Here is a 26,551-nt window from a genome sequence, read left to right on the forward strand (position 1 = left end):
CGGGCGATACGCCGCTGGAATAATACCGACAGAGCCGACACCTGTCCCTTGAGGGAATTGAGGGACAGTCCTAGCTGCAGGCCGGACTGTAGAAAAGACAGGATGGTCGGCAAGGAGAACGGCCAAGGAGCATGAGCGGAAGAGCGACACCAGGACAGGAAAATCTTCCAAGTCCTGTGGTAAATCTTGGCCGAGGAAGACTTCCGAGCCTGAGTCATAGTGGAGATGACCTCAGAAGGAATGCCTGAAGCCGTCAGGATTCAGGACTCAAGAGCCACGCCGTCAATCTGAGAGCCGCAGAATTCCGGCGGAAAAACGGACCTTGAGAGAGAAGGTCTGGGCGGTCCGGGAGATGCCACGGCATTTCTACGGACAGACGGAGCAGGTCTGGGTACCAAGCTCGCCTGGGCCAGCCTGGAGCAATGATTATGACCCGACGGCCCTCCATTCTGATCTTGCGCAGAACCCTGGGCAAGAGAGCTAGAGGGGGAAACACGTAGGCCAGACGGAACTGGGACCAATCTTGAACCAGCGCGTCCGCTGCGAAGGCCTGAGGATCGTGGGAGCGAGCCACGTAAACCGGAACCTTGTTGTTGTGCCGGGACGCCATCAGATCCACTTCCGGAGTTCCCCACCTGCGGCAGATTGACTTGAACACTGCCGGATGCAGGGCCCACTCGCCGCCGTGCACGGTTTGACGGCTGAGATAATCGGCCTCCCAGTTTTCTACGCCTGGGATGTGGACTGCGGATATGGTGGACTTGGCGTCCTCCGTCCACTGAAGGATTCGTTGAACCTCCAACATCGCCAGGCGGCTGCGAGTTCCGCCCTGGTGATTGATGTAGGCAACCACCGTCGCGTTGTCCGACTGGACTCGAATGTGCTTGCCCGCCAACAGGTGGTGAAAAGCTACTAGAGCTAGAAGCACAGCCCTGATTTCCAGCACATTGATCGAGAGGGCTGATTCGGACGGAGTCCAAGTGCCCTGTGCTCGGTGGTGGAGAAATACTGCTCCCCAGCCGGAGAGGCTGGCATCCGTGGTGAGGATCACCCAGGACGGAGTCAGGAAGGAGCGTCCCAAAGACAGAGAGAGGGGCTGAAGCCACCACTGAAGAGAGCTCCTGGTCTGCGGCGACAGAGCCACTAGCTTGTGCAAGGAAGAGGTCCGCTTGTCCCAACAGCGGAGAATGTCCAGCTGCAGGGGACGCAGATGGAACTGCGCAAAGGGAACCGCTTCCATTGACGCCACCATCTGACCCAGCACCTGCATGAGGTGCCTGATGGAATGACGGCGGGGCCTCAGCAGAGAGCGCACCGCCAGATGAAGGGACTGCTGTTTGACTAAGGGCAGCTTCACAAGTGCCGGCAGGGTCTCGAATTTCATCCCTAGGTACGTAAGTTCCTGGGTCGGGGTCAGAGTGGACTTGGGCAGATTGACAAGCCAACCGAATTGGACAAGCGTGGCGAGAGTGAGCGAGACACTCCGCTGACAGTCTGCACTGGATGAGGCCTTGACAAGAAGGTCGTCCAGGTAAGGAATCACTGCCAACCCCTGGAGATGCAGGACCGCTACCACTGCTGCCATGACCTTGGTGAAAACACGAGGGGCCGTGGCTAACCGGAAGGGGAGAGCCACGAATTGGAAATGTTCCTCTCCTATTGCAAAGCGTAGCCAACACTGGTGTGAACCCGCAATAGGCACATGCAGATAGGCATCTCTGATGTCGATGGATGCTAGAAAATCTCCTTGGGTCATTGAAGCAATGACCGATCTCAGAGATTCCATGCGAAAGTGCCGCACCTGAACATGCTTGTTGAGAAGCTTGAGATCCAGGATGGGCCGGAAGGAACCGTCCTTCTTGGGGACTAGGAAGAGGTTTGAGTAGAAACCTCTGAAACGTTCCCGAGCGGCAACTGGTACAATTACTCCGTTGGCCTGCAAGGATGCCACGGCCTGAGAGAAGGCGGCGGCCTTGGAGCAGGGGGGAGCGGACAGAAAAAATCTGTCTGGCGGGCTGGAAGAAAATTCTATCCTGTAGCCGTGGGAGATGATATCCCGCACCCACTGATCGGAGACGTGTTGAAACCACACGTCGCGAAAGTGGGAGAGCCTGCCACCGACCAAGGACGTTGCTGGCTCAGCCAGATAGTCAAGAGGAGGCTGCCTTGGTGGCAGCGGCTCCTCCGCTCTTCTGAGGACGCGGCTTCGCGCGCCAGTTTGGTTTACGATCCTTGGCTGAGGTAGTGGCCGAAGCTGAGGGCTTAGAGGATGACCAGTTAGAGGAACGAAAGGAACGAAACCTCGACTGGTTCCTGCCCTGGACAGGTTTCCTGGTTTTAATTTGTGGCAAGGAAGTACTCTTCCCGCCAGTAGCTTCCTTGATAATTTCATCCAGTTGTTTGCCGAACAGCCGGGACCCAGCAAAGGGGAGTCCAGCAAGGAACTTCTTAGAAGAAGCGTCTGCTTTCCACTCTCTAAGCCACAAGATCCTGCGGATTGCGAGAGAATTAGCGGAAGCCACCGCCGTGCGGTGAGAAGCCTCTAGAATGGCAGACATGGCGTAGGATGAAAAAGCCGAAGCCTGGGAAGTTAAGGCAACCATCTCGGGTATAGAGTCCCTGGCAAGGGAATGTATCTCCGCCAGAGAGGCAGAGACTGCCTTAAGAGCCCACACTGCTGCAAAAGACGGGGAGAACGAGGCTCCTGCCGCCTCATACACAGATTTGGCCAGAAGGTCAACCTGGCGGTCAGTGGGATCCTTAAGAGAGGTGCCATCGGCCACAGAAACGACTGTCCGGGCTGAGATTCTAGACACCGGAGGGTTCACCTTTGGGGACTGAGCCCACTCCTTTACCACATCTGGTGGAAAGGGAAAACGGTCATCAGAACTGCGCTTTGGAAAGCGTTTGTCAGGACAGGCCCTGGGTTTGGTAACAGTGGCCTGAAAGCTGGAGTGGTTAAAAAAAGTACTCCTAGCTCTCTTAGGGGAGGTAAACTGGTGAACCTCTACCAGAGAGGCTTGTTCCTCTGACACTGGTGGATTAAGGTTCAGTACGGAGTTAATGGATGCAATCAAATCACTAACATCCGCATCACCCTCAGATAAGTCAATGGGGTACATAGAGGTAGCGTCTGAGCCCACAGTAAAAGTATCCTCCTCGCCCTGCACCTCAGCTCGTGAATCAGAACCGTGGGACGAGGAAGGAGAAGGGTCCCTGCGTCTCCGTTTAGGGGGACGGGGTCCTAAAACATGTTCTGAGAGCTCTGCAGAGCTCGGAGCAGCAGAGGCACCCTGAGGGGGCTGATGCATGGTCAGCAGAGCCCGGGACAGCTGTCCCATAGAGTCGGCAAAAGACTGTGAAATAGCACTGGAAAAAGATGCTACCCAAGCCGGGGGTTCAGCCACCGGGGCCGGAGCGGCCGGGGGGACCCCTGAGGAGGCTCCAGGCTGAGGCACCACCATGTTAGAACAGGCATCACAATGTGGGTATGTGCTCGGTTCAGGCAATATGAGCTTACATGCAGTGCATATAGCGTACAGCTTTGCAGCCTTGCTCCTAGTGAGAGACATGCTGCTGAGGTGGAGGCTCTGCAGTAAAGAACACACTCCTATAGAATGCTCTCTCTGAGAGTGTATAATAAAGCCCACAACCAGAGGTTGTGGCTTACCAGACCGCTTTTGTGTGCCCTCCGGATTCCACAGCTCAGACCCCCAGTTGTATGCAGTAGCTGCAGCAGCCGGCGCCAATCAGTGTGAAACGCTGAGAAAATGGCTCTGGAGTGAGGAGGGGGGGCGGGGATTAGCCCAAGAGCGGGAATCCGGAGGGCCAAGGAGAGATACAGGGAGGGAAACATCTCCTCAGAGAGGAGTGTCCTCCCCTCTGCTGAACGGCCGATGGGCGGCGCCGCCTGCTCCCCTGCAAAAACTGACATGCAGAGGGAATGAAACCGAAACTAGGCCGCGACTGAAGCCGGGGCCTAGATTTTTACATGCGGCCGACGAGCAGGCACCCTCGGCGCGGTTCTCAGGAAAAACCTAGAGAGCCGGCCGGAAAACACAGCAGAGTTACCAAACACACTCTCCCCACAATAAATGTACCCGGGACCCCTGAAAAACGTCTCAATACTTAGCTTTTGAGACGCAGGGCCAAGTCCCTGGGAAGAGGGTAAACGCTCCGTCCGACAGGAACCTGACAGGGCTGCGGATGGAGACCGGTCTCCTGCAAAGCAGAGAGGACCGAGATGGCTCCCACTTCAAGCCAGAGCCCGAGGGATGGTGAAGGAGCGCGGCATGTGAAGGCTCCAGCCTTGTAAAGTCAACCTTAACAGCACCGCCGACACAGTGGGGTGAGAAGGGACATGCCGGGAGTCCAGACTGTACCCGCTTTTCTTCCATATCTTTGAAATCAAAAATCTTAAAAATTAAAAATCAGAGAATGCATGTGTGTGTGTGACCTCCTGAAACACAAAGCATTGAACTGGTTAGATTCTCATCCAGGGGGTGTATATAGCCCGGAGGGAGGAGCTACACGTTTGAGTGTAGTACTTTGTGTGTCCTCCGGAGGCAGAAGCTATACACCCATGGTCTGGGTCTCCCATAAGGAACGATGAAGAAAAACGTTGAATCCATTAAATAGTTCCAGAGTTATAACCTGTCAAAGTGACACTAGTCAGAAACGAAAAAATTGGTCCGGTCACAAAGGCAAAAACAGGCTCTGGCGCAAAAAAGTTATAAAAACATTTTTGTGGGAAAAATGACTTTTTTGATTTTCATGGCTCAATAATATAAAATTCTGTGAAGCACCTGGGAATTCAAGATGCTCACAACATATAGATACATTCCTTGAGGGATGTAGTTTCCAAAATAGAAGATCTTAAGGGGGGGTTTCCAATAATTAGACACCTCAGGGGGTCTCCAAATGCGACATGGCGTCCGCTATCTATTCCAGTCAATTTTGTGCTCCAAAAGTCTAATGGCGCTCCTTCCCTTCCAAGCCCTGCCGTGCGCCAAACAGTAGTTTTCTACCACATATGGGGTATCTGTGTACTCAGGAAAAATTGCACAAGTAATTGTATGGTGCATTTTCTCTTATTACCCTTATGAAAATGCAGGGCAGATCAAAGTATTGTAGTGCGCCTGCGCAGGACCTCAATCGCGGCTAGTGTGGACGATGTAGGACGCGTCATGCACCCCGGCTTCAGAAGAAGGAGGACAAAGATGGCCGAAAGATAAGACGCCGGTACCGGACAACGGAGACACCCATCCGACCGGTCTGCATCACAGATTTTTACATTCTACACATCGGCCTGGGCTCTTATATATAGCATGTTAGAATGCTGTATATAAGAGCCCACTGGTGATGGCTGCACTTTATAGGCCCCAAATCTGGTGACAGGTTCCCTTTAAGTTATAATCATACTGCCGTTAACAGCATCACTAATCCCTATGTCCCATTTCCCTCTCATAACACTCCCGAGCATAAAATAGCAGAATGAATGAAAAACAAGTACAATACCGTACAAACCTTTTTCTTCTGACGTAAAACCTGAAGCTGCTTCGACTTTCTCTAGAATTTTCCTTAATTTCATTATCTTTGTTGCACAAACATATCCATATCTGGAAGGCAAAAAAACATAAATAAAATATTGTTGTTTGTTTACACATTATTTTATTTCATATTATTTATTTTTCTAGTAAGGTCTAGAATAGTTGACTTTACTATTCCATACTAAAACATACACTAAAGGTAGACACTACACAGCTAGCAGCTCCACAATGAATATACCTTTACAGTTCAATGTTCACCAGTGGCCACGTCCAAAGCTAAGAAGAGATGATCGATGGGGAAGCAGAGCGTCTGCCCCACCAATCTGATGAAGTGGTCATCAATATATGATCAGAGGAACCCCTCTAAATCTCCTATGTCTACCAATCTCATCTCAGTGCACACAATAAAGTGAACAAATGAGCTGTAAGACAACACAATGCGAGGGTTTCAAATAACCGAGAGATGTTAGAATTGTATGTCATTTAAAAAATAAATAAATTGAATACATAATATATATATATATATATATATATATATATATATATATATAGATATATATATATATATATATATATAGATATATATATATATATATATATATATATATATAGATATAAATATAATATTATATTATATATGATCGTATATGTGTGTATAAATAAATTAAGAGAGGAGAGCTGTCTGTGGCATCTTACTCTGGAGGACCTGATCTGATTTACCCATACAACCTATTAATGCGCATGAGCCCCTGCCATGGTTGTGGCTCTGCAGTGAATTGCCACATGTTCCCTACAGACTACAACTACAACCAAGTGCATGAGGATCCCATGAGATATGCTGTGGTCCCCTTATTATTCCCATACACAGGAATGCAGTTATTTGAAACCCAAATCCATTGACACCTTCAAATCTTTTATCTGTTGCTGCATTCACCAGTAATTTAAGCGTTTTAATGCACATGCAAATAAGGCATCACGTGCTCGTGTGGGCATGACAGAACACTTTTTAATCCTCTGGCTCCCTATTTTTTTCCCTACACCTGGCTTCAGTCTGAATAATAGCTCACTGCCCGATATCCTTATCTGGGGTCACACCGATGCTAAGCTATCAATCATTCAAGCTAACAAGGGAAACAACCTAGGGAGCCAATAGTTTGGGAAGTGCTTTGTCCCGCCTAGAGCTCTTAACGCTGAATAAAAACTCTGATTTCTTGGGAATGCAGCAACAGATAGAAGATCTAAAAGTGTTGAAGGATTTATATTTTAAAGACCTGCCTGCTTGCATATATATGTGGTTTGGAAGTGGAGGTGATAATCTTATGAACAGATTCACTTTAAAGGATCCTTCTAACAAGTAGAGATGGTCTTGGTAGTAGGTCATTTTGTGAAATATATTTCCAATAAAGGGGCCATTACATTTTTCTATGGGCAATTTGTGGGTTTGTAAACATTAGATGTGCCAACCAGCAACATCAGGACGAGAACAGCTCAGACGTGAGAGGTGAGAGCGCCGGGGGCATCAGAGCCCGTCACCGGCCTCCTGGCATCTGTCTTACATCCACAGTTTTGATATCACTAATATAAATAATCTTCTCAGCAGCCTCCTCGGTGGAGGATTACGTCTCCGATCCACAAGTGCTATTTGCGTGTTGTAATTAAAGCTTAGGATTAGTTTCCTGCAATCCCACAATAGTCAGGATTCTACTTAGTAAATTACACGCAAGACATAAGTACGTGCAAGGTGAAGTGGAGAAGGCGACACCATCCCCATCGAAGGCCGGCTACGCCTCGTCCACAGGCTTGGCTGAGATATGGAGCCGGTAACATTGAGGAGGCAGGAAAGTTTTGAGTCCCTCATTACAGGTTTATATGATCCTTATGTAACAAGAGAGGGCAAATAACAGAAGGATTGGGCAGATTATATAGCCGCGTGTACCTTGTAAAACCCACAGGCCCAGACAAGTCCACAATGGTGAGGGTACATTTCTGGTTACTGATATTAGGACACAGGACATTGTTCTATTTCTGTATTTAAAGATGTGTCTGATGTAGTAACATCGGATGTGTTATTTGGTGGGAATTCTCATATTATACAAGGCATTGAAAAGATCTGGTTTACAGCAGGTGGCAGCAACCTGCAGCACTTCAGCTGTTGTGAAAATCCAACGTCAGGATGCTGCAGATTGCTGCCCCCCGGTCTACAAAAATAGAAGTGAAAGCGAGTAAATTTCAGCCTACCATAGCCATGTTATCCAAACCACCTAGGGTGCTCGGATGAAGAAAAGGGGCGGTCCACCCCTGCAGAAGTCAGTCTATATAAGGGTAAGTGATAATCCAGCACCCGTAGTCCAGTCTTCAGTGAAAATTAAATAATCCTTTATTCATAAAACACGTTAAAAACAAACATTTAAAATCAGAACATCCTTACGTGTTTCGGGTCATAGAGACCTATGGGTAAGGGTCTCTATGACCTGAAACGCGTAAGCTGTTCTGATTTTAAACATGTATGTTTTTAACGTGTTTTGTGAATTAAGTATGTCTTAATTTTCGCTGAAGACTGGACTACGGGTGCTGTATTACCACTTACCCTAATTTAGATCTACAAAAAAAGAGAATTTTGTTTACTTACCGTAAATTCTTTTTCTTGTAGTTCCGACATGGGAGACCCAAACCACGGGTGTATAGCTAGCGCCTCCGGAGGACACACAAAGTACTACACTCAAACGTGTAGCTCCTCCCTCCGGGCTATATACACTCCCTGGATGACAATCTACCCAGTTCAGTGCAAAAGCTGAAGGAGGACATCCACCCATAAGTAGAGATAGAGTAAAACTCGGCAAAACCAGAACTCTGTCTACTAACAACAGCCGGTGAAACACACGGAACTAAAAAACTGCCGACAGGCAACAGGGAGGGTGCTGGGTCTCCCATGTCGGAACTACAAGAAAAAGAATTTATGGTAAGTAAACAAAATTCTCTTTTTCTTTATCGTTCCTTCCATGGGAGACCCAAACCATGGGACGTTCCAAAGCAGTCCATGGGTGGGAAATAAACCAAACTGAGAAGTAGGCAAAACCTAACTTCACAAATGGGCGACAGCCGCCTGAAGGATGCGTCTGCCCAAGCTCGCATCTGCCGAAGCATGAGCATGCACTTGGTAGTGCTTCGAAAAAGTGTGCAGACTGGACCAAGTGGCAGCCTGACACACCTGCTGAGCCGTACCCTGGTGCCTGAAAGCCCAGGAGGCACCGACAGCTCTGGTCGAGTGCGCCTTAATCCCCGGCGGGGGAGGCACCTGAGAACACTGGTAGGCATCGGCGATAGCCGACCTAACCCAACGAGCCAGGGTCGGTTTAGAAGCAGAGAGACCCTTGCGCTGACCCGTGGTTAGCACAAAAAGTGAGGTGCACCGCCGAAAAACGGCGGTGCGTGACACATAGATTCGGAGCGCCCGCACCAAATCCAAGGTGTGCAACGCCTTCTCAAAGCGATGCACAGGGGCCGGACAAAGAGAGGGCAATGAAATGTCCTGGTTAAGGTGGAAGGAAGACACCACCTTAGGGAGAAAGTCCGGAGTCGGACGAAGAACCACCATGTCTTGGTGGAACACCAAAAAGGGGGATTCCGAAGAAAGCGCAGCCAAATCAGAAAATCTCCTGAGAGAAGTTATGGCTACTATAAAGACAACTTTCTGTGAAAGTCTAGACAAAGGAACCTCCCTGAGAGGCTCAAAAGGGGGTTTCTGTAAGGCCGTGAGGACCAGATTAAGGTCCCAGGGATCCAAGGGCCGCCGGTAAGGAGGGATGATGTGAGATGCGCCCTGCATGAAGGTGCGCACCTGAGCCAGTCGGGCGATACGCCGCTGGAATAATACCGACAAAGCCGACACCTGTCCCTTGAGGGAATTGAGGGACAGACCTAACTGTAGACCTGACTGTAGAAAAGACAGGATGGTCGGCAAGGAGAACGGCCAAGGAGCATGGCCGGAAGAACGACACCAGGACAGGAAAATTCTCCAAGTCCTGTGGAAATCTTGGCCGAGGAAGACTTCCGAGCCTGAGTCATGGTGGAGATGACCTCAGAGGGAATGCCTGAAGCCGTCAGGATCCAGGACTCAAGAGCCACGCCGTCAATCTGAGAGCCGCAGAATTCTGGCGGAAGAACGGACCTTGAGAGAGAAGGTCTGGGCGGTCCGGGAGATGCCACGGCACCTCTACGGACAGGCGGAGCAGGTCTGGGTAGCAAGCTCGCCTGGGCCAGTTCGGAGCAATGAGTATGACTCGACGGCCCTCCGTTCCGATCTTGCGCAGAACCCTGGGCAAGAGCGCTGGAGGGGGAAACACATAGGCCAGACGGAACTGAGACCAATCTTGAACCAGTGCGTCTGCTGTGAAGGCTTGAGGATCGTGGGAGCGAGCCACGTAAACCGGAACCTTGTTGTTGTGCCGGGAAGCCATTAGATCCACTTCCGGAGTGCCCCACTTGCGGCAGATCGATCTGAACACTGACGGATGCAGGGCTCACTCGCCGCCGTGCACGGTTTGACGGCTGAGATAATCTGCCTCCCAGTTTTCCACGCCTGGGATGTGGACTGCAGATATGGTGGACTTGAAGTCCTCCGTCCACTGGAGGATTCGTTGAACCTCCAACATCACCAGACGGCTGTGAGTCCCGCCCTGGTGATTGATGTAGGCAACCGCTGTCGCGTTGTCCGACTGAACCCGAATGTGCTTGCCCGCCAACAGGTGGTGAAAGTCTAGGAGAGCTAGAAACACAGCTCTGATCTCCAGCACATTGATCGGGAGGGCTGATCCGGACGGAGTCCAAGTGCCCTGTGCTCGGTGATGGAGAAATACCGCTCCCCAACCGGAGAGGCTGGCATCCGTGGTGAGGATCACCCAGGACGGAGTAAGGAAGGAGCGTCCCTGTGACAGGGAGAGGGACTGAAGCCACCACTGAAGGGAGTTCCTGGCCTGTGATGACAGAGCCACCAGCCTGTCCAAGGAAGAGATCCGCTTGTCCCAACAGCGGAGAATGTCCAGCTGCAAGGGACGCAGATGGAACTGGGCAAAGGGAACCGCTTCCATTGACGCCACCATCTGACCCAGCACCTGCATGAGGTGTCTGATGGAATGACGGCGGTGCCTCAGCAGAGAGTGCACCGCCAGACGAAGGGACTGCTGTTTGACTAAGGGCAACTTGACAAGTGCCGGCAGAGTCTCGAATTGCATCCCTAGGTACAGAAGTACCTGGGTCAGGGTCAGAGTGGACTTGGGCAGGTTGACAAGCCACCCGAACTGAACTAGCGTGGCGACAGTGAGAGAGACACTCCGCTGGCAGTCTACACTGGATGAGGCCTTGACTAGAAGGTCGTCCAGGTAAGGAATCACTGCCAATCCTTGGAGGTGCAGGACCGCAACCACTGCTGCCATGACCTTGGTGAACACTCGAGGGGCCGTGGCTAAGCCAAAGGGAAGAGCCACGAACTGGAAATGTTCCTCTCCGATTGCAAAGCGTAGCCAACGCTGGGGTGAGACCGCAATAGGCACATGCAGATAGGCATCTCTGATGTCGATGGATGCCAGAAAATCTCCTTGGGTCATTGAGGCAATGACCGATCTCAGAGATTCCATGCGACAATGCCGCACCTGAACATGCTTGTTGAGAAGCTTGAGATCCAGGATGGGCTGGGAGGAACCGTCCTTCTTGGGGACTAGAAAGAGGTTTGAGTAGAAACCGCTGAACCGTTCCCGGGCGGGAACCGGAACAATTACCCCGTTGGCCTGCAGGGATGCCACAGCCTGAGAGAAGGCGGCGGCCTTGGAGCAAGGGGGTGTGGACAGAAAAAATCTGTTTGGCGGGCAGGAAGAAAATTCTATCCTGTAGCCGTGGGAGATGATATCCCGCACCCACTGATCGGCGACGTGTTGGAACCACACGTCTCCAAAGTGGGAGAGCCTGCCACCGACCAAGGACGTTGCTGGCTCAGCCAGATAGTCAAGAGGAGGCTGCCTTAGTGGCAGCAGCTCCTCCGGTCTTTTGAGGACGCGGCTTTGCGCGCCAGTTCGATTGACGATCCTTGGCTGCGGTAGTGGACGCGGTCGAGGGCTTCGAGGATGACCAGTTAGAGGAACGAAAGGAACGAAACCTCGATTGGATCCTGCCCTGGACAGGTTTCCTGGCCTTAGTTTGAGGCAAGGAAGTACTCTTCCCGCCAGTAGCCTCCTTGATTATGTCATCCAGCTGTTACCCAAACAGCCGGGACCCAGCAAAAGGGAGACTCTGGGGGGTGCGGTGGGCACACTTGGTGTGTCCTGTCAGTAGCAATGGTGGGTAGGGAGCTCGCATATGTGGTGCTCGCTCTCTGGTCCCCCGGTTCAGTGGGTTGATTAGAGTGGGACACATCGCCTCTGTCTGTCTGTCTGTCCTCCCACTCCTCCCAGTGCCGTTGCCTGCGCTCCGCACCCGCAAGGTACTTTTTAGAGGAAGCGTCTGCTTTCCACTCTCGAAGCCACAAGATCCTGCGGATCGCGAGGGAGTTAGCGGAGGCCACCGCCGTGCGGTGAGAAGCCTCCAGGATGGCAGACATGGCGTAGGATGCAAAAGCCGAAGCTTGAGGAGTTAAGGCATCCATCTCAGGAATAGAGTCCCTGGAGAGGGAATGTATCTCCTCCAGAGAGGCAGAGACTGCCTTGAGAGCCCACACTGCCGCAAAAGACGGGGAGAACGAGGCTCCAGCCGCCTCATATATAGACTTGGCCAAAAGGTCAACCTGGCGGTCAGTGGGATCCTTAAGAGAAGTGCCATCAGCCACAGCTACGACTGTGCGGGCTGAGATTCTGGACACCGGAGGGTCTACCTTTGGGGACTGAGCCCATTCCTTAACCACCTCTGGTGGAAAAGGAAAACGGTCATCTGAACTACGCTTCGGAAAACGTTTGTCAGGACAGGCCCTGGGTTTGGTAACAGTGGTCTGAAAGCTGGAGTGGTTAAAAAACATACTTTTAGCTTTCTTAGGTGAGGTAAACTTGTGTATCTCTACCAGAGAGGCTTGTTCCTCAGACTCTGGTGGGTTGAGGTTCAGTACGGAGTCAATGGACGCAATCAAGGCACTAACATCCGCATCACCCTCAGACAAGTCAATGGGGTACATAGAGGTAGCGTCTGAGCCCACAGTAAACGAGTCCTCCTCGCCCTGTACCTCGGCACGTGAATCAGAGCCGTGGGAAGAGGAAGGAGAAGGGTCCCTGCGTCTCCGTTTAGGGGGACGGGGTCCTGGGACATGCTCTGGGAGCTCCGCAGAGCTAGGAGCAGCCGAAGCACCCTGAGAAGGGGGCTGATGCATGGTCAGCAGTGTCCGGGACAGCTGCTCCATGGAGTCGGCAAAAGACTGGGAAATAGCTTGCCCAAGCCGGGGGTTCAGCCACCGGGGCCGAAGCAGCCGGAGGGACCCCTGCGGAGGCTCCAGGCTGAGACACAACCATGTTAGCACAGGCATCACAATGTGGGTATGTGCTTGGCTCTGCAGAATGAGCTTACATGCAGTGCATATAGCGTACATGTTTGCAGCCTTGCTCCTAGTGACAGACATGCTGCTGAGGTGGAAGCTCTGCAGCCAGAATACACTCCTATAGAATGCCTGAGAGTGTAATAAAAGTCCACAACCAGAGGTTGTGGCTTACCAGCCCGTGCTCTCTGTGTGCCCTCCGGATTCCACCGCTCCCCTGTGAAGCGTCAGCCTGCCTAACAGTATGCAGCTGCAGCATCCAGCGCCTTCCAGTGTAAGAACGCTGAGAAGATGGCGCTGGGAGAAAGAGGGGGGGCGTGTATAAGCCCAAGAGCGGGAAAAACGGAGGGCAGAGAGATACAGGGAGATATACAGGGGAGGGAACATCTCCCCAGAGAGGAGTGCCCTCCCCTCTGCTGGTCGGGCGGTGGGCGGCACTGTATGCAAAACATGCAGAGAAGCCAAAACCGAAACTAGGCCCAAACTGAAGCCGGGGCCTAGATTTAAAAATGCGACCGACGAGCAGGCACCTTCGGCGCGGTTCTCAGGGGAAATCCCCAGAATCGGCCGGAATTTACAGTAACGCTAAAACACATACTGTCCCCCTAATAAAAGTACCCGGGACCCCTGAAAAACGTCTCAATACTTAGCTTTGAGACGCAGGGCCATGTCCCTGGAGAGGGGGGTAAATGCTCCTTCCAGCAGGGACCAGACAGGGCTGCGGATGGAGACCGGTCCTCTGCAGGCAGAGAGGACCGTGGAGGCTCCCACTTCAACCCAGAGCCTCTTAGAGGATGTGAAGGAGCACGGCATGTGAAGGCTCCAGCCTTATAAAGTCAACCTTAACAGCACCGCCGACAGAGTGGGGTGTGAAGGGACATGCCGGGAGTCCAGACTGGACCCGCTTTTCTTCCAAATCTTTAAAATTAAAATAAAAATGAAAAAAAAAAAAAAATATCAGAGAATGCAAGTGTGTGTATCCTCCTGAAACACAAAGCAATGAACGGGGTAGATTGTCATCCAGGGAGTGTATATAGCCCGGAGGGAGGAGCTACACGTTTGAGTGTAGTACTTTGTGTGTCCTCCGGAGGCGCTAGCTATACACCCGTGGTTTGGGTCTCCCATGGAAGGAACGATAAAGAAATAGAGTATTCCCCATTTCAAAGTGAATTTAAAGAGGACCAGTCACCAGGATTTTTCTATATAAAACTAAAGCCAGTGCTACACTGGCACTATCATGCTGATTCTATACATACCTTTAGTTGTGAGATCGGAGGTATAGTTTCTGAAATATAGGCAAGTAAAGTTTGTGAAATGCACTGTTATTTGATTGATAGCAGCTACAGAATATCTAATTGCTGCGTCGGGTTTGCTAGTTATACCCACCTGTCTGCCTTCCTGTCCTTCCTCCCTCCTTCCTACCCTTGCAATAACAGAGATAGAGGGAGGGAGGAAGGACAGGCAGCAGACAGGGACAGGAATAACTAGCAAAACCCAACCCACCAATTAGATATTTTCCTTAGCTGCTACCAATCAAATAACAGTGCACTTCACAAACTTTATTTGCCTGTATTTCAGAAACTATACATGCGATCTCACAACTAAAGGTATGTATAGAATCAGTATGATAGCGCAGGTATAGTATTGGCTTTAGTTTATATAGGAAAATCCTGGTGGTTGGTCCTCTTTAAATCTAGTCTTCATTTTCAGAGCTGCTGCTTTTAATAAGGGCTATTCACAAAAGAAGGGAATTTTGTTTACTTACCGTAAATTCCTTTTCTTCTAGCTCCTATTGGGAGACCCAGACAATTGGGTGTATAGCTTCTGCCTCCGGAGGCCACACAAAGTATTACACTTTAAAAAGTGTAACCCCTCCCCTCTGCCTATACACCCTCCCGTGGATCACGGGCTCCTCAGTTTTGGTGCAAAAGCAGGAAGGAGAAGACTTATGAATTGGTTTAGGGTAAATTCAATCCGAAGGATGTTCGGAGAACTGAACCATGAACCAAAAGAACAATTCAACATGAACAACATGTGTACACAAAAGAACAACCAGCCCGAAGGGAAACAGGGGCAGGTGCTGGGTCTCCCAATAGGAGCTAGAAGAAAAGGAATTTACGGTAAGTAAACAAAATTCCCCCCTTCTTTGTCGCTCCATTGGGAGACCCAGACAATTGGGACGACCAAAAGCAGTCCCTGGGTGGGTAAAGGAATACCTCAATAAAAAGAGCCGAACGGCCCTCCTCTTACAGGTGGGCAACCGCCGCCTGAAGGACTCGCCTACCTAGACTGGCGTCTGCCGAAGCATAGGTATGCACCTGATAGTGTTTCGTGAAAGTGTGCAGACTAGACCAAGTAGCTGCCTGACACACCTGCTGAGCCGTAGCCCGATGCCGCAATGCCCAGGACGCACCCACGGCTCTGGTAGAATGGGCTTTCAGCCCTGAAGGGAGCTGAAGCCCAGAAGAGCGGTAGGCTTCGAGAATCGGTTCCTTGATCCACCGAGGCAAGGTTGACTTGGAAGCCTGCGAACCCTTACGCTGGCCAGCGACAAGGACAAAGAGCGCATCTGAACGACGCAGGGGCGCCGTGCGAGACACGTAGAAGCGGAGTGCTCTCACCAGATCCAAAGAGTGCAAATCCTTTTCACATTGGTGAATTGGATTAGGGCAAAATGAAGGTAAGGAGATATCCTGATTGAGATGAAAAGGAGATACCACCTTAGGGAGAAATTCCGGAACCGGACGCCAGAACCACCATATCCTGGTGAAACACCAGGGAGGGGGCTTTGCATGATAGCGCTGCAAGCTCAGACACTCTCCGGAGTGATGTAACTGCCACTAGAAAGGCCACCTTTTGCGAAAGACGTGATAAAGAGACATCCCGCAGCGGCTCGAAAGGTGGTTTCTGAAGAGCCGTTAGCACCCTGTTAAGATCCCAGGGTTCCAGCGGACGCTTGTAAGGTGGGACTATGTGGCAAACTCCCTGCAGGAACGTGCGGACCTGCGGAAGCCTGGCTAGACGCTTTAGAAAAAATACGGAGAGCGCCGATACTTGGCCCTTGAGAGAGCAGAGTGACAAACCCTTGACCATTCCGGATTGGAGGAATGAAAGAAAAGTGGGTAAGGCAAACGGCCATGGAAAGAAACCGTTATCAGAGCACCAGGATAAGAAGATTTGCCAAGACCTGTAATAGATCTTGGCGGACGTTGGCTTCCTGGCTTGTCTCATGGTGGCAATGACATCCTGAGATAATCCTGAGGACGCTAGGAGCCAGGACTCAATGGCCACACAGTCAGGTTGAGGGCCACAGAATTCAGATGGAAAAATGGCCCTTGTGACAGCAAGTCTGGGCGGTCTGGAAGCGCCCACGGCTGACCCACCGTGAGATGCCACAGATCCGGGTACCACGACCGCCTCGGCCAGTCTGGAGCGACGAGAATGGCGCGACGGCAGTCGGACCTGATCTTGAGTGTAACACTCTGGGCAGCATCGCCAGAGGAGGAAACACATAAGGCAGTCGGAACTGCGACCAGTCCTGAACTAACGCGTCCGCCGCCAGAGCTCTGTGATCCTGAGACCGTGCCATGAATGCCGGGACTTTGTTGTTGTGCCGTGACGCCATGAGATCGACGCCCGGCGTTCCCCAGCGGCGACAGATCTCTCGAAACACTTCTGGGTGCAGAGACCATTCCCCCGCATCCATGCCCTGACGACTGAGAAAATCTGCTTCCCAGTTTTTTACGCCCGGGATGTGAACTGCGGAGATGGTGGAGGCTGTGGCTTCCACCTACTGCAGAATCCGCCGGACTTCCTGGAATGCTTGACGACTGCGAGTGCCGCCTTGGTGGTTGATGTATGCAACGGCAGTGGCGTTGTCCGACTGGATACGGATTTGCCTGCCCTCCAGCCACCGCTGAAAAGCCAATAGGGCTAGATACACTGCCCTTATATCCAGAACATTGATCTGAAGGGAAGACTCTATCGGAGTCCAGGTTCCCTGAGCCCTGTGGTGGAGAAAAACCGCTCCCCACCCTGACAGGCTCGCGTCCGTGGTGACCACAGCCCAGGTTGGGGGTAGGAAGGATTTTCCCTGCGATAGAGAATTGGGAAGGAGCCACCACTGAAGTGATGTCTTGGTTGCAAGGGAAAGAGAGACGGTCCTGTCGAGGGAAGCCGACCTCCTGTCCCATTTGCGGAGAATGTCCCATTGGAGCTGCCGTAGATGGAATTGCGCGAACGGCACTGCCTCCATCGCTGCCACCATCTTCCCCAGGAAGTGCATGAGGCGCCTTAAGGGGTGTGACTGAGTCCGAAGAAGTGATTGCACCCCTGCCTGCAGAGAAAGCTGTTTGTCTCGCGGTAGCTTGACTAACGCTGGAAGGGTATGAAACTCCATCCCGAGGTAAGTCAGTGATTGGGCCGGTGTCAACTTGGATTTCGGGAAGTTGATGATCCACCCGAACTGCTGGAGAGTCGTCAGAGCGACTGTAAGGCTGTGTTGACACGCCACCCGAGAAGGGGCCCTGACTAGGAGATCGTCTAGGTAGGGAATCACCGAGTGGCCCTGAGAGTGTAGGACAGCCACGACGGATGCCATGACTTTGGTGAAAACCCGTGGGGCTGTCGCCAGGCCGAAAGGCAATGCCACGAACTGAAGGTGTTCGTCCCTGATGGCGAAACGCAAGAAGCGTTGATGTTCGGGTGCGATCGGCACGTGGAGATAAGCATCTTTGATGTCGATCGATGCTAGGAAGTCTCCTTGTGACATCGAGGCGATGACCGAGCGGAGAGATTCCATCCGAAACCGTCTGGTCCTCACGTGTCTGTTGAGCAGTTTGAGGTCCAGAACGGGACGGAAAGATCCGTCCTTTTTTGGCACCACGAACAAGTTGGAGTAAAAGCCGCGACCACGTTCCTGAAGGGGAACGGGGGTCACAACTCCTTCTGTCTTCAGAGCGTCCACCGCCTGAAAAAGTGCGTTGGCCTGAGCGGGGGGCGGAGAGGTTCTGAAGAAACGAGCCGCAGGACGGGAGCTGAACTCTATCCTGTAACCGTGAGACAGGATGTCTCTCACCCATCGGTCTTGAACATGTGGCCACCAGGCGTCGCCAAAGCGGGAGAGCCTGCCACCGACCGAGGATGCGGTTAGGGGATGCCGAGAGTCATGAGGAGGCCGCCTTGGAGGCAGTGCCTCCTGCGGCCTTTTGGGGGCGTGACTTGGACCGCCACGCATAGGAGTTCCTCTGGCCTTTCTCCTGCCTGCTGGACGAAGAGGATTGGGGCTTGGCGGAGGGACGAAAGGACCGAAACCTCGATTGTATTTTCCGTTGTTGAGGTCTCTTAGGTCTGGACTGGGGTAAGGAGGAGTCCTTTCCCTTGGATTCCTTAATAATCTCATCCAATCGTTCGCCAAACAAGCGTTCGCCAGAAAACGGCAAACCGGTTAAGAACCTCTTGGAGGCCGAGTCTGCCTTCCATTCGCGCAGCCACATGGCCCTGCGGACTGCCACAGAGTTAGCGGATGCCACAGCTGTACGGCTAGCCGAGTCTAGGACTGCATTCATGGGGTAGGAAGAAAAAGCTGACGCTTGAGAAGTCAAAGACGCAACTTGCGGAGCAGAATTACGTGTGACAGCATTAATCTCGGTCAGACAAGCCGAGATAGCTTGGAGTGCCCACACGGCTGCAAAGGCCGGGGCAAAAGACGCGCCCGTGGCCTCATAGATGGACTTCACCAGGAGCTCTATCTGCCTGTCAGTGGCATCCTTTAGCGATGAGCCATCTGCCACCGATACCACAGATTTAGCCGCCAATCTAGAGACTGGAGGATCCACCTTGGGACATTGAGCCCACCCCTTAACGACTTCAGCGGGGAAGGGGTAACGCGTGTCAGTGAGGCGCTTAGTAAAGCGCTTGTCCGGAACTGCTCTGGGCTTCTGGACAGCGTCTCTGAAGTTAGAGTGATCGAAGAACGCACTACGTGTACGTTTGGGGAACCGAAACTGGTGTTTCTCCTGCTGAGACGCCGACTCCTCCACAGTAGGAGGCGGGGGAGAGAGATCCAACACCTGGTTGATGGACGAGATAAGATCATTCACTAATGCGTCCCCCTCAGGTGTATCGAGGTTAAGGGCGACGTCAGGGTCAGAACCCTGAGCTGCGACGTCCGCCTCGTCCTCCAGAGAGTCCTCAAGCTGGGAACCCGAGCAGCGTGAAGAAGTCGGGGAAGATTCCCAGCGAGCCCGCTTAGCCTGTCTAGGACTGTGGTCCTGGCAGGAGTCCTCCGCGTGGGACCTAGGGCCCAACCTGGGAGCGCGCTGCGGCTCGGACCGAGAGGGGCCTGGAGGTGATGATCCAACAGGGGCCGGGGCCTGTGTAAGGACCGGTCTGGACTGCAAAGCTTCTAGCAGCTTGGCAGACCATTTGTCCATAGACTGAGCCATGGATTGTGAAAGTGACTCAGAGAGTTTCTCAGCAAAAGAGGAGAACTCTGTCCCTGCCGCCTGGACAGGGGGAGCAGGGGGGTCTACATGAGCCGAGGGGTCCACTAGTGACCGAGGCTCCGGCTGAGCAAGTGAAACAGGGGTCGAGCATTGCTCACAGTGAGGGTAGGTGAAACCCGCAGGTAACATAGCCCCACAAGAGGTACAGGCCGCAAAAAACCCCTGTGCCTTAACAGCTTTGCTCCTTGTGGACGACATGCTGTTGTCTCCTAGGAGAATGATCACTGAGGGTATATGGGCAAAAACAGGGTATACAGCCCGACCGAACAGAAATATATATATAAATACGTATCTATTCCGGCACCCTAGGGGGGACCAGCACCGGGTGGCCGGTGTGGCTTACCGACCGCTAACAAGCGGAGTGTGTGCCTCCAGATTCCCAGCCTTAGGTCCCCCGGAGCTGCAGAGCTGTTCCTGAGAATCCTCCACCGGCAGAATGCCCAAAAAATGGCTGCCGGAGATCTCAGGGGAGGAGTGGAGCCGTGGGCGGCGCCAGGAAAGTGCGGGAATCTGGGGTCCCCACAGTGATCAGTGAGGGGGGAGAAAACATGCAGGATGCTCCAGCCCTCACATCCGACGTCAGGTCGGCAGTCCCGCCCTTACCCCTGACAGGCAGGCCCGGGGGCTGGATTTTTGCGACTAGGCCGCGATGAAGCCGGGGACTAAATTAGAGACTGCGCCCGACAAGCAGGCACGGTCGGCGCGGAAGTCCGCCGGTCTTCACAATTCAGCAGCTGCCGCAGCGTCCGGGAAGAAGGTGCGCTCCTGCACAGTCCCCAATGGGGACACAGAGTACCTTAGAGTTGCAGGGCCCGGTCCCTGAGGTTGAATAGACTCCGGTCCGGCAGATTCCCAAAGGGGCTGCGGAGGGAGCACGGTCCCAGCAACTGGATGACCGTTCAGGATCCCACTTCTCCCACAGCCGCTAAGGGATGGTGAAGGAGACGGCATGAGGCTCCGACCTTTGTACCCGCAATGGGTATCTCAACCTTAACAACACCGCCGACGTAGTGGGGTGAGAAGGGAACATGCCGGGGCCGTGGGGGCCCTCTTTTCTTTCAACCGACATAACTAATATGAGAATGCATGAGTGGATGTGTGCCTCCTTCCACACAAAGCATAAAACGGAGGAGCCCGTGATCCACGGGAGGGTGTATAGGCAGAGGGGAGGGGTTACACTTTTTAAAGTGTAATACTTTGTGTGGCCTCCGGAGGCAGAAGCTATACACCCAATTGTCTGGGTCTCCCAATGGAGCGACAAAGAAACCTTATTTTCACTGACCCTTGTGTACAAAGCAAGAAAAACGCTTTCTCTAGTCTGTCAGTAGTAGTCCTCCTAAACTTCCCTTTTTGGGCCTCCAGCTTCTCATCCATCGATCATACGAGTACTATTGCCGCTGTTGTAGCTGTTATGTTTCAAAAGTCAGCTTATGGGATCACCAGTGAGGTCCTCTGAATTTGGCCTCTTCAGGCCTAATCAAGATCGGGCTCTCGGAGAAAAGACCTGCATTCATGTGAGCATGATCAGTTTTCTGTTTATTCAGCCAAGGTACAGTTTATTTATACCATTTACAGATCAATGTGATATTGCAAAAAAGGCTTCTAGCTGGACTTTACAAGTTGCTCATATGACCTTTAAGTTTTAGCAAAACAAAAATGTAGAGTCATGCATATGAGATAAGAAGAAGATAAGAAGAACATTTAGCAGACAATAATAATCCTTGAGCCTGTTTCTCATTCCGAAGGCTCCATAATGACTATGAACTACCACCAGATATACTTACTAATGGAACAATAAAATATCTTTAATAAAGAAATAGACAAACTATTAACCCTTCTATAATCACCGCTCATACACATAAGACTGATGTTGGCTGCACCCACCAATAATGACGGGCTCAGCCGACACTAATGTGTATTGAGTCCTCAGAATGTCGGGGGAAGAGGTTGATCAGGTATATCTGATTTCAGATTGCCAATCAGTTTGTTATCCCAGAAATAAGAAGCCGCCTGTCGGAAGCTTTTGCATAGAGAAAACAGAATCGATCGACTGAACGAGCGCTACGGTGTATGAGTGTTGGGCGAACAATCGGCTGAAGCATCGTTTGGCAGACATCCATCCAATGCAGATGGTGGGCCTAGTACTGGTAAAGGTTGTAACATCATCATCACCTGCCAAACAGAAGTGCGCGGTGCCAGATAAGTCCCATTATGTAAAACAATCTAATATATAAAGGTGTGTGCGTGTGTGCGTGTGTCCGCTAAAAGAATCCGCATCGTCGCTTTTCCAATGACGAAATTTTGCACAGACGCCTCATGTGACTCAGGGAACATCGTAGACTATGTTTTGACAGGAAAATATAACCCCGCGCTTTACAGTTACTCTCCAAAAAACATGCCTCCATTAAAGTGAATGGAGCCTGGAACTACAGGTTATTAATAGGAGCTGTGATTGGTTGCTATAGGAACAAAAGACATTCATAGTATAAGAAACTTATGTGTGAGGTAATATGTCGGTGGGGAGACAAAGAGAGAGAGAAAGAGACAGACGGGGAAAGAGATAGACTGTAAAAGAGACAGACAGAGACAGACAGAGACAGACGGGAAAAAAGAGAATTTTGTTACTTACCGTGAATTCTTTTTCTTATAGTTCCGTATTGGGAGACCCAGACCATGGGTGTTTAGCTTCTGCCTCCGGAGGACACACAAAGTACTACACTTGAAAGTGTAGCTCCTCCCTCTGAGCTTATAAACCCCCTGGTAGCCAGTCCTAGCCAGTTTAGTGCAAAAGCTGAAGGAGAATAGCCACCCACAAGTAGAACCGAGTAAGAACCGGAACAACCGGAGACTCTGTCCACGACAACAGCCGGTGATAACACACGGAACAAGAAAATTGCCAACAGGCAACAGCGAGGGAGCTGGGTCTCCCAATACGGAACTATAAGAAAAAGAATTTACGGTAAGTAGCAAAATTCTCTTTTTCTTTATCGTTCCTTTGGGAGACCCAGACCATGGGACGTTCCAAAGCTGTCCCTGGGTGGGAATAAACAGAAAAAACTAAGAAGTAGGCGGAGCCTAACTTCACAAGTGGGCGACAGCCGCCTGAAGGATGCATCTGCCCAAGCTCGCATCTGCCGAAGCATGAGCATGCACTTGGTAGTGCTTCGAAAAGGTATGCAGGCTAGTCCAAGTGGCAGCCTGACAGACTTGTTGAGCCGTAGCCTGGTGCCTAAAAGCCCAAGAGGCACCGACAGCTCTGGTCGAGTGTGCTTTGATCCCCGGCGGGGGAGGCACCCGAGTACTCTGGTAGGCGTCCGAAATGGTCGATCTAATCCAACAGGCCAAGGTCGGCTTAGAAGCAGAGAGACCCTTGCGCCGCCCTGTGGTTAGCACAAAAAGAGGTGCACCGCCTAAGCGCAGCGGTGCGAGCCACATAAATCCGGAGAGCACGCACCAGATCTAGAGTATGCAGCGCTTTCTCAAAGCGATGAACAGGGGCCGGACAGAAGGAAGGCAAGGAAATATCCTGGTTAAGGTGGAAGGGAGAGACCACCTTAGGAAGAAAGTCCGGGGTCGGACGGAGAACTACCTTGTCTTGGTGAAAAACCAAAAAAGGTGACTCCGAGGAGAGCGCAGCCAAATCAGAGACTCTCCTGAGAGAAGTTATGGCAACTAGAAAGGCCACCTTTTGAGAAAGACGATACAAAGAAACCTCCCTAAGAGGCTCAAAGGGGGGTTTCTGCAATACTGTGAGGACCAAGTTAAGGTCCCAGGGATCCAAGGGCCGCCGATAAGGCGGAATGATGTGAGACGCACCTTGCATGAAGGTGCGGATCTGAGCCAGCCGGGCGAGACGCCGCTGGAACAGCACTGATAGAGCTGAGACTTGTCCCTTGAGAGAGTTGAGGGTCAGTCCTAGCTGCAGACCGGACTGTAAAAAAGACAGAAGGGTCGGCAACGAGAATGGCCAAGGAGAATGGCCGGAAGAGCGACACCAGGACAGGAAAATTTTCCAAGTCCTGTGATAGATCTTGACGGAGGAAGACTTACGGGCCCGAGTCATAGTGGAGATTACTTCAGGAGGAATACCAGAAGCCGTCAAAATCCAGGACTCAAGAGACACGCCGTCAATTTGAGTGCCGCGGAATTCGGGCGGGAAAACGGACCTTGCGAGAGCAGGTCTGGACGGTCCGGAAGATTCCACGGCATCTCCACGGACAGACGGAGCAGGTCCGGATACCAAGCTCGCCTGGGCCAGTCCGGTGCAATGAGGATGACTCGACGGCCCTCCATTCTGATCTTGCGCAGGACTTTAGGCAAGAGAGCTAGAAGGGGAAACACGTAGGACAGACGAAACTGGGACCAGTCTTGAACCAGAGCGTCCGCGGCGAAGGCCTGAGGATCGTGGGAGCGAGCCACATAAACTGGAACCTTGTTGTTGTGACGGGATGCCATTAGGTCCATGTCCGGAGTGCCCCACTTGCGGCAGATTGACTGAAACACTGTCGGGTGCAGGGACCACTCGCCACCGTCCACGGATTGACGGCTGAGATAATCTGCCTCCCAGTTTTCTACGCCAGGGATGTGGACTGCGGATATGGTGGACTTGGAGTCCTCCGCCCATTAAAGAATGCATTGGACCTCCAACATTGCCGGGCGGCTGCGTGTCCCGCCTTGGTGATTGATGTAGGCAACCGCTGTCGCGTTGTCTGACTGGACTCGAATGTGCCTGCCCGCCAACAGGTGGTGAAAGGCTAGGAGAGCTAGAAGCTCTGGTTTCCAGCACATTGATTGAAAGGGCTGACTCGGACGGAGTCCAAGTGCCCTGAGATCTGTGGTGGAGATGTACCGCTCCCCAGCCGGATAGGCTGGCATCCGTGGTGAGAATCACCCAGGACGGAGCCAGGAAGGAGCGCCCTTGGGACAGGGAGAGGGGTCGAAGCCACCACTGAAGAGAGGTCCTGGTCCGTGGCGACAGAGCCACTAACCTCTGTAAGGAGGAAGGCCGCTTGTCCCAACAGCGGAGAATGTCCAGCTGCAGAGGACGCAGATGGAACTGGGCAAAGGGAACCGCGTCCATGGAAGCCACCATTTGACCCAGCACCTGCATCAGGCGCCTGAGGGAATAACGGCGGGGCCTCAGGAGAGAGCGCACCGCTAGCCGGAGAGACTGCTGTTTGATTAAGGGCAACTTCACAAGTGCCGGCAAAGTCTCGAACTGCATCCCTAGGTACGTGAGACTCTGGGTCGGAGTCAGAGTGGATTTGGGAAGATTGACAATCCACCCGAATTGGGCTAGGGTGGCGAGAGTGAGCGAAACACTCCGCTGACAGTCTGCGCTGGATGGACCCTTGACCAGAAGGTCATCCAGATAAGGAAGCACTGCTAACCCCTGGAGGTGCAGGACCGCAATCACTGCCGCCATGACTTTGGTGAATACCCGAGGGGCCGTGGCTAACACGAAGGGGAGAGCCACGAATTGGAAATGATCCTCTCCTATCGCAAAACGTAACCAACGCTGATGTGACACTGTGATTGGCACATGTAAATAGGCATCTCTGATGTCGATGGACGCCAGGAACTCCCCTTGGGTCATAGAGGCTATGACTGATCGCAGGGACTCCATGCGAAAATGCCGCACCCGGACATGCTTGTTGAGAAGCTTGAGATCCAGGATGGGCCGGAAGGTACCGTCCTTTTTTGGAACTTGGAAGAGATTTGAGTAAAAACCTCTGAACCGTTCCTGAGCGGGAACTGGGACAATCACTCCGTTTGCCTGCAAGGACGCCACGGCCTGCGAGAAAGCGGCGGCCTTGGAGCAGGGGGGAGTTGAGAGAAAAAAATCTGTTTGGAGGGCTGGAAGAGAATTCTATCCTGTAGCCGTGAGATATGATGTCTCTCACCCACTGAACGGAGACTTGCTTTAACCAAGCGTCGCCAAAGTGGGAGAGCCTGCCACCGACTAAGGACGTGGCTGGAGCGGGACGAGAGTCATGAGGAAGCTGCCTTAGTGGCAGAACCTCCTGCGGTCTTCTGCGGACGCGCTTTTGGGCGCCAGTTGGATTTCTGATCCTTGGCTGAGTTAGCGGACGAGGCGGAAGGCTTAGAGGATGACCAGTTGGAGGAACGAAAGGAACGAAAGGAACGAAACCTCGATTGATTCCTACCCTGGGCGAGTTTCCTGGTCTTGGTTTGTGGCATGGAAGTACTCTTCCCGCCAGTAGCTTCTTTAATGATTTCATCCAGCTGTTCACCAAACAACCGTGAACCAGCAAAAGGGAGCCCAGCAAGAAACTTCTTGGAAGAAGCATCTGCCTTCCACTCTCGAAGCCACAAAATCCTGCGGATAACAAGAGAATTAGCTGAAGCCACCGCAGTGCGGTGAGCAGCCTCTAGCATGGCAGACATGGCATAAGATGAAAAGGCTGAAGCCTGAGCAGTTAAGGTAACCATCTCAGGCATAGATTCCTTGGTGAGGGAATGCATCTCCTCTAGAGAAGCAGAGATGGCTTTGAGAGCCCACACTGCTGCAAAAGTCGGGAAAACGCGGCCCCCGCAGCTTCATACACAGATTTGGCCAGAAGGTCAATCTGACGGTCAGTGGAATCCTTAAGTGAGGTGCCGTCAGCCACCGACACAACGGTCCGGGCTGATAGCCTAGACACCGGAGGGTCTACCTTTGGGGAGTGAGACCACTCCTTGACCACCTCAGGTGGAAATGGAAACCGGTCATCAGAACCACACTTTGGAAAGCGTTTGTCAGGGCAGGCCCTGGGTTTGGTCACAGCGGTCTGAAAACTGGAGTGGTTAAAGAACACACTCTTCTCTCTTAGGCGAGGTAAACTGATGTTTTTCTGCCAAAGAGAGTTGCTCCTCTGACACTGGCGGATTGAGATCCAGCACAGAATTAATAGAAGCAATCAAATCACTAAGATCTGAGTCACCCTCAGAGAAATCGATGGGATACATAGCCTCCGAGCCCCCAGTTA

The 26,551-nt window shown here is 52.1% G+C and overlaps 1 protein-coding gene across 1 annotated transcript in view; it reads right to left on the reverse strand.

Moving 5' to 3' along the window:
- Positions 1–26,551, reverse strand: part of CYLD (CYLD lysine 63 deubiquitinase) — a 147,220-nt gene that overhangs the window by 21,475 nt on the left and 99,194 nt on the right. Inside the window, exon 13 of the mRNA XM_075325738.1 lies at positions 5,527–5,618. Coding sequence (XP_075181853.1) covers positions 5,527–5,618 — 92 coding nt within the window. The remainder of the gene's footprint in view (positions 1–5,526; positions 5,619–26,551) is intronic.

Source organism: Anomaloglossus baeobatrachus, chromosome 10 (assembly GCF_048569485.1).
Source record: "Anomaloglossus baeobatrachus isolate aAnoBae1 chromosome 10, aAnoBae1.hap1, whole genome shotgun sequence".
Classification (NCBI taxonomy): domain Eukaryota; kingdom Metazoa; phylum Chordata; class Amphibia; order Anura; family Aromobatidae; genus Anomaloglossus; species Anomaloglossus baeobatrachus.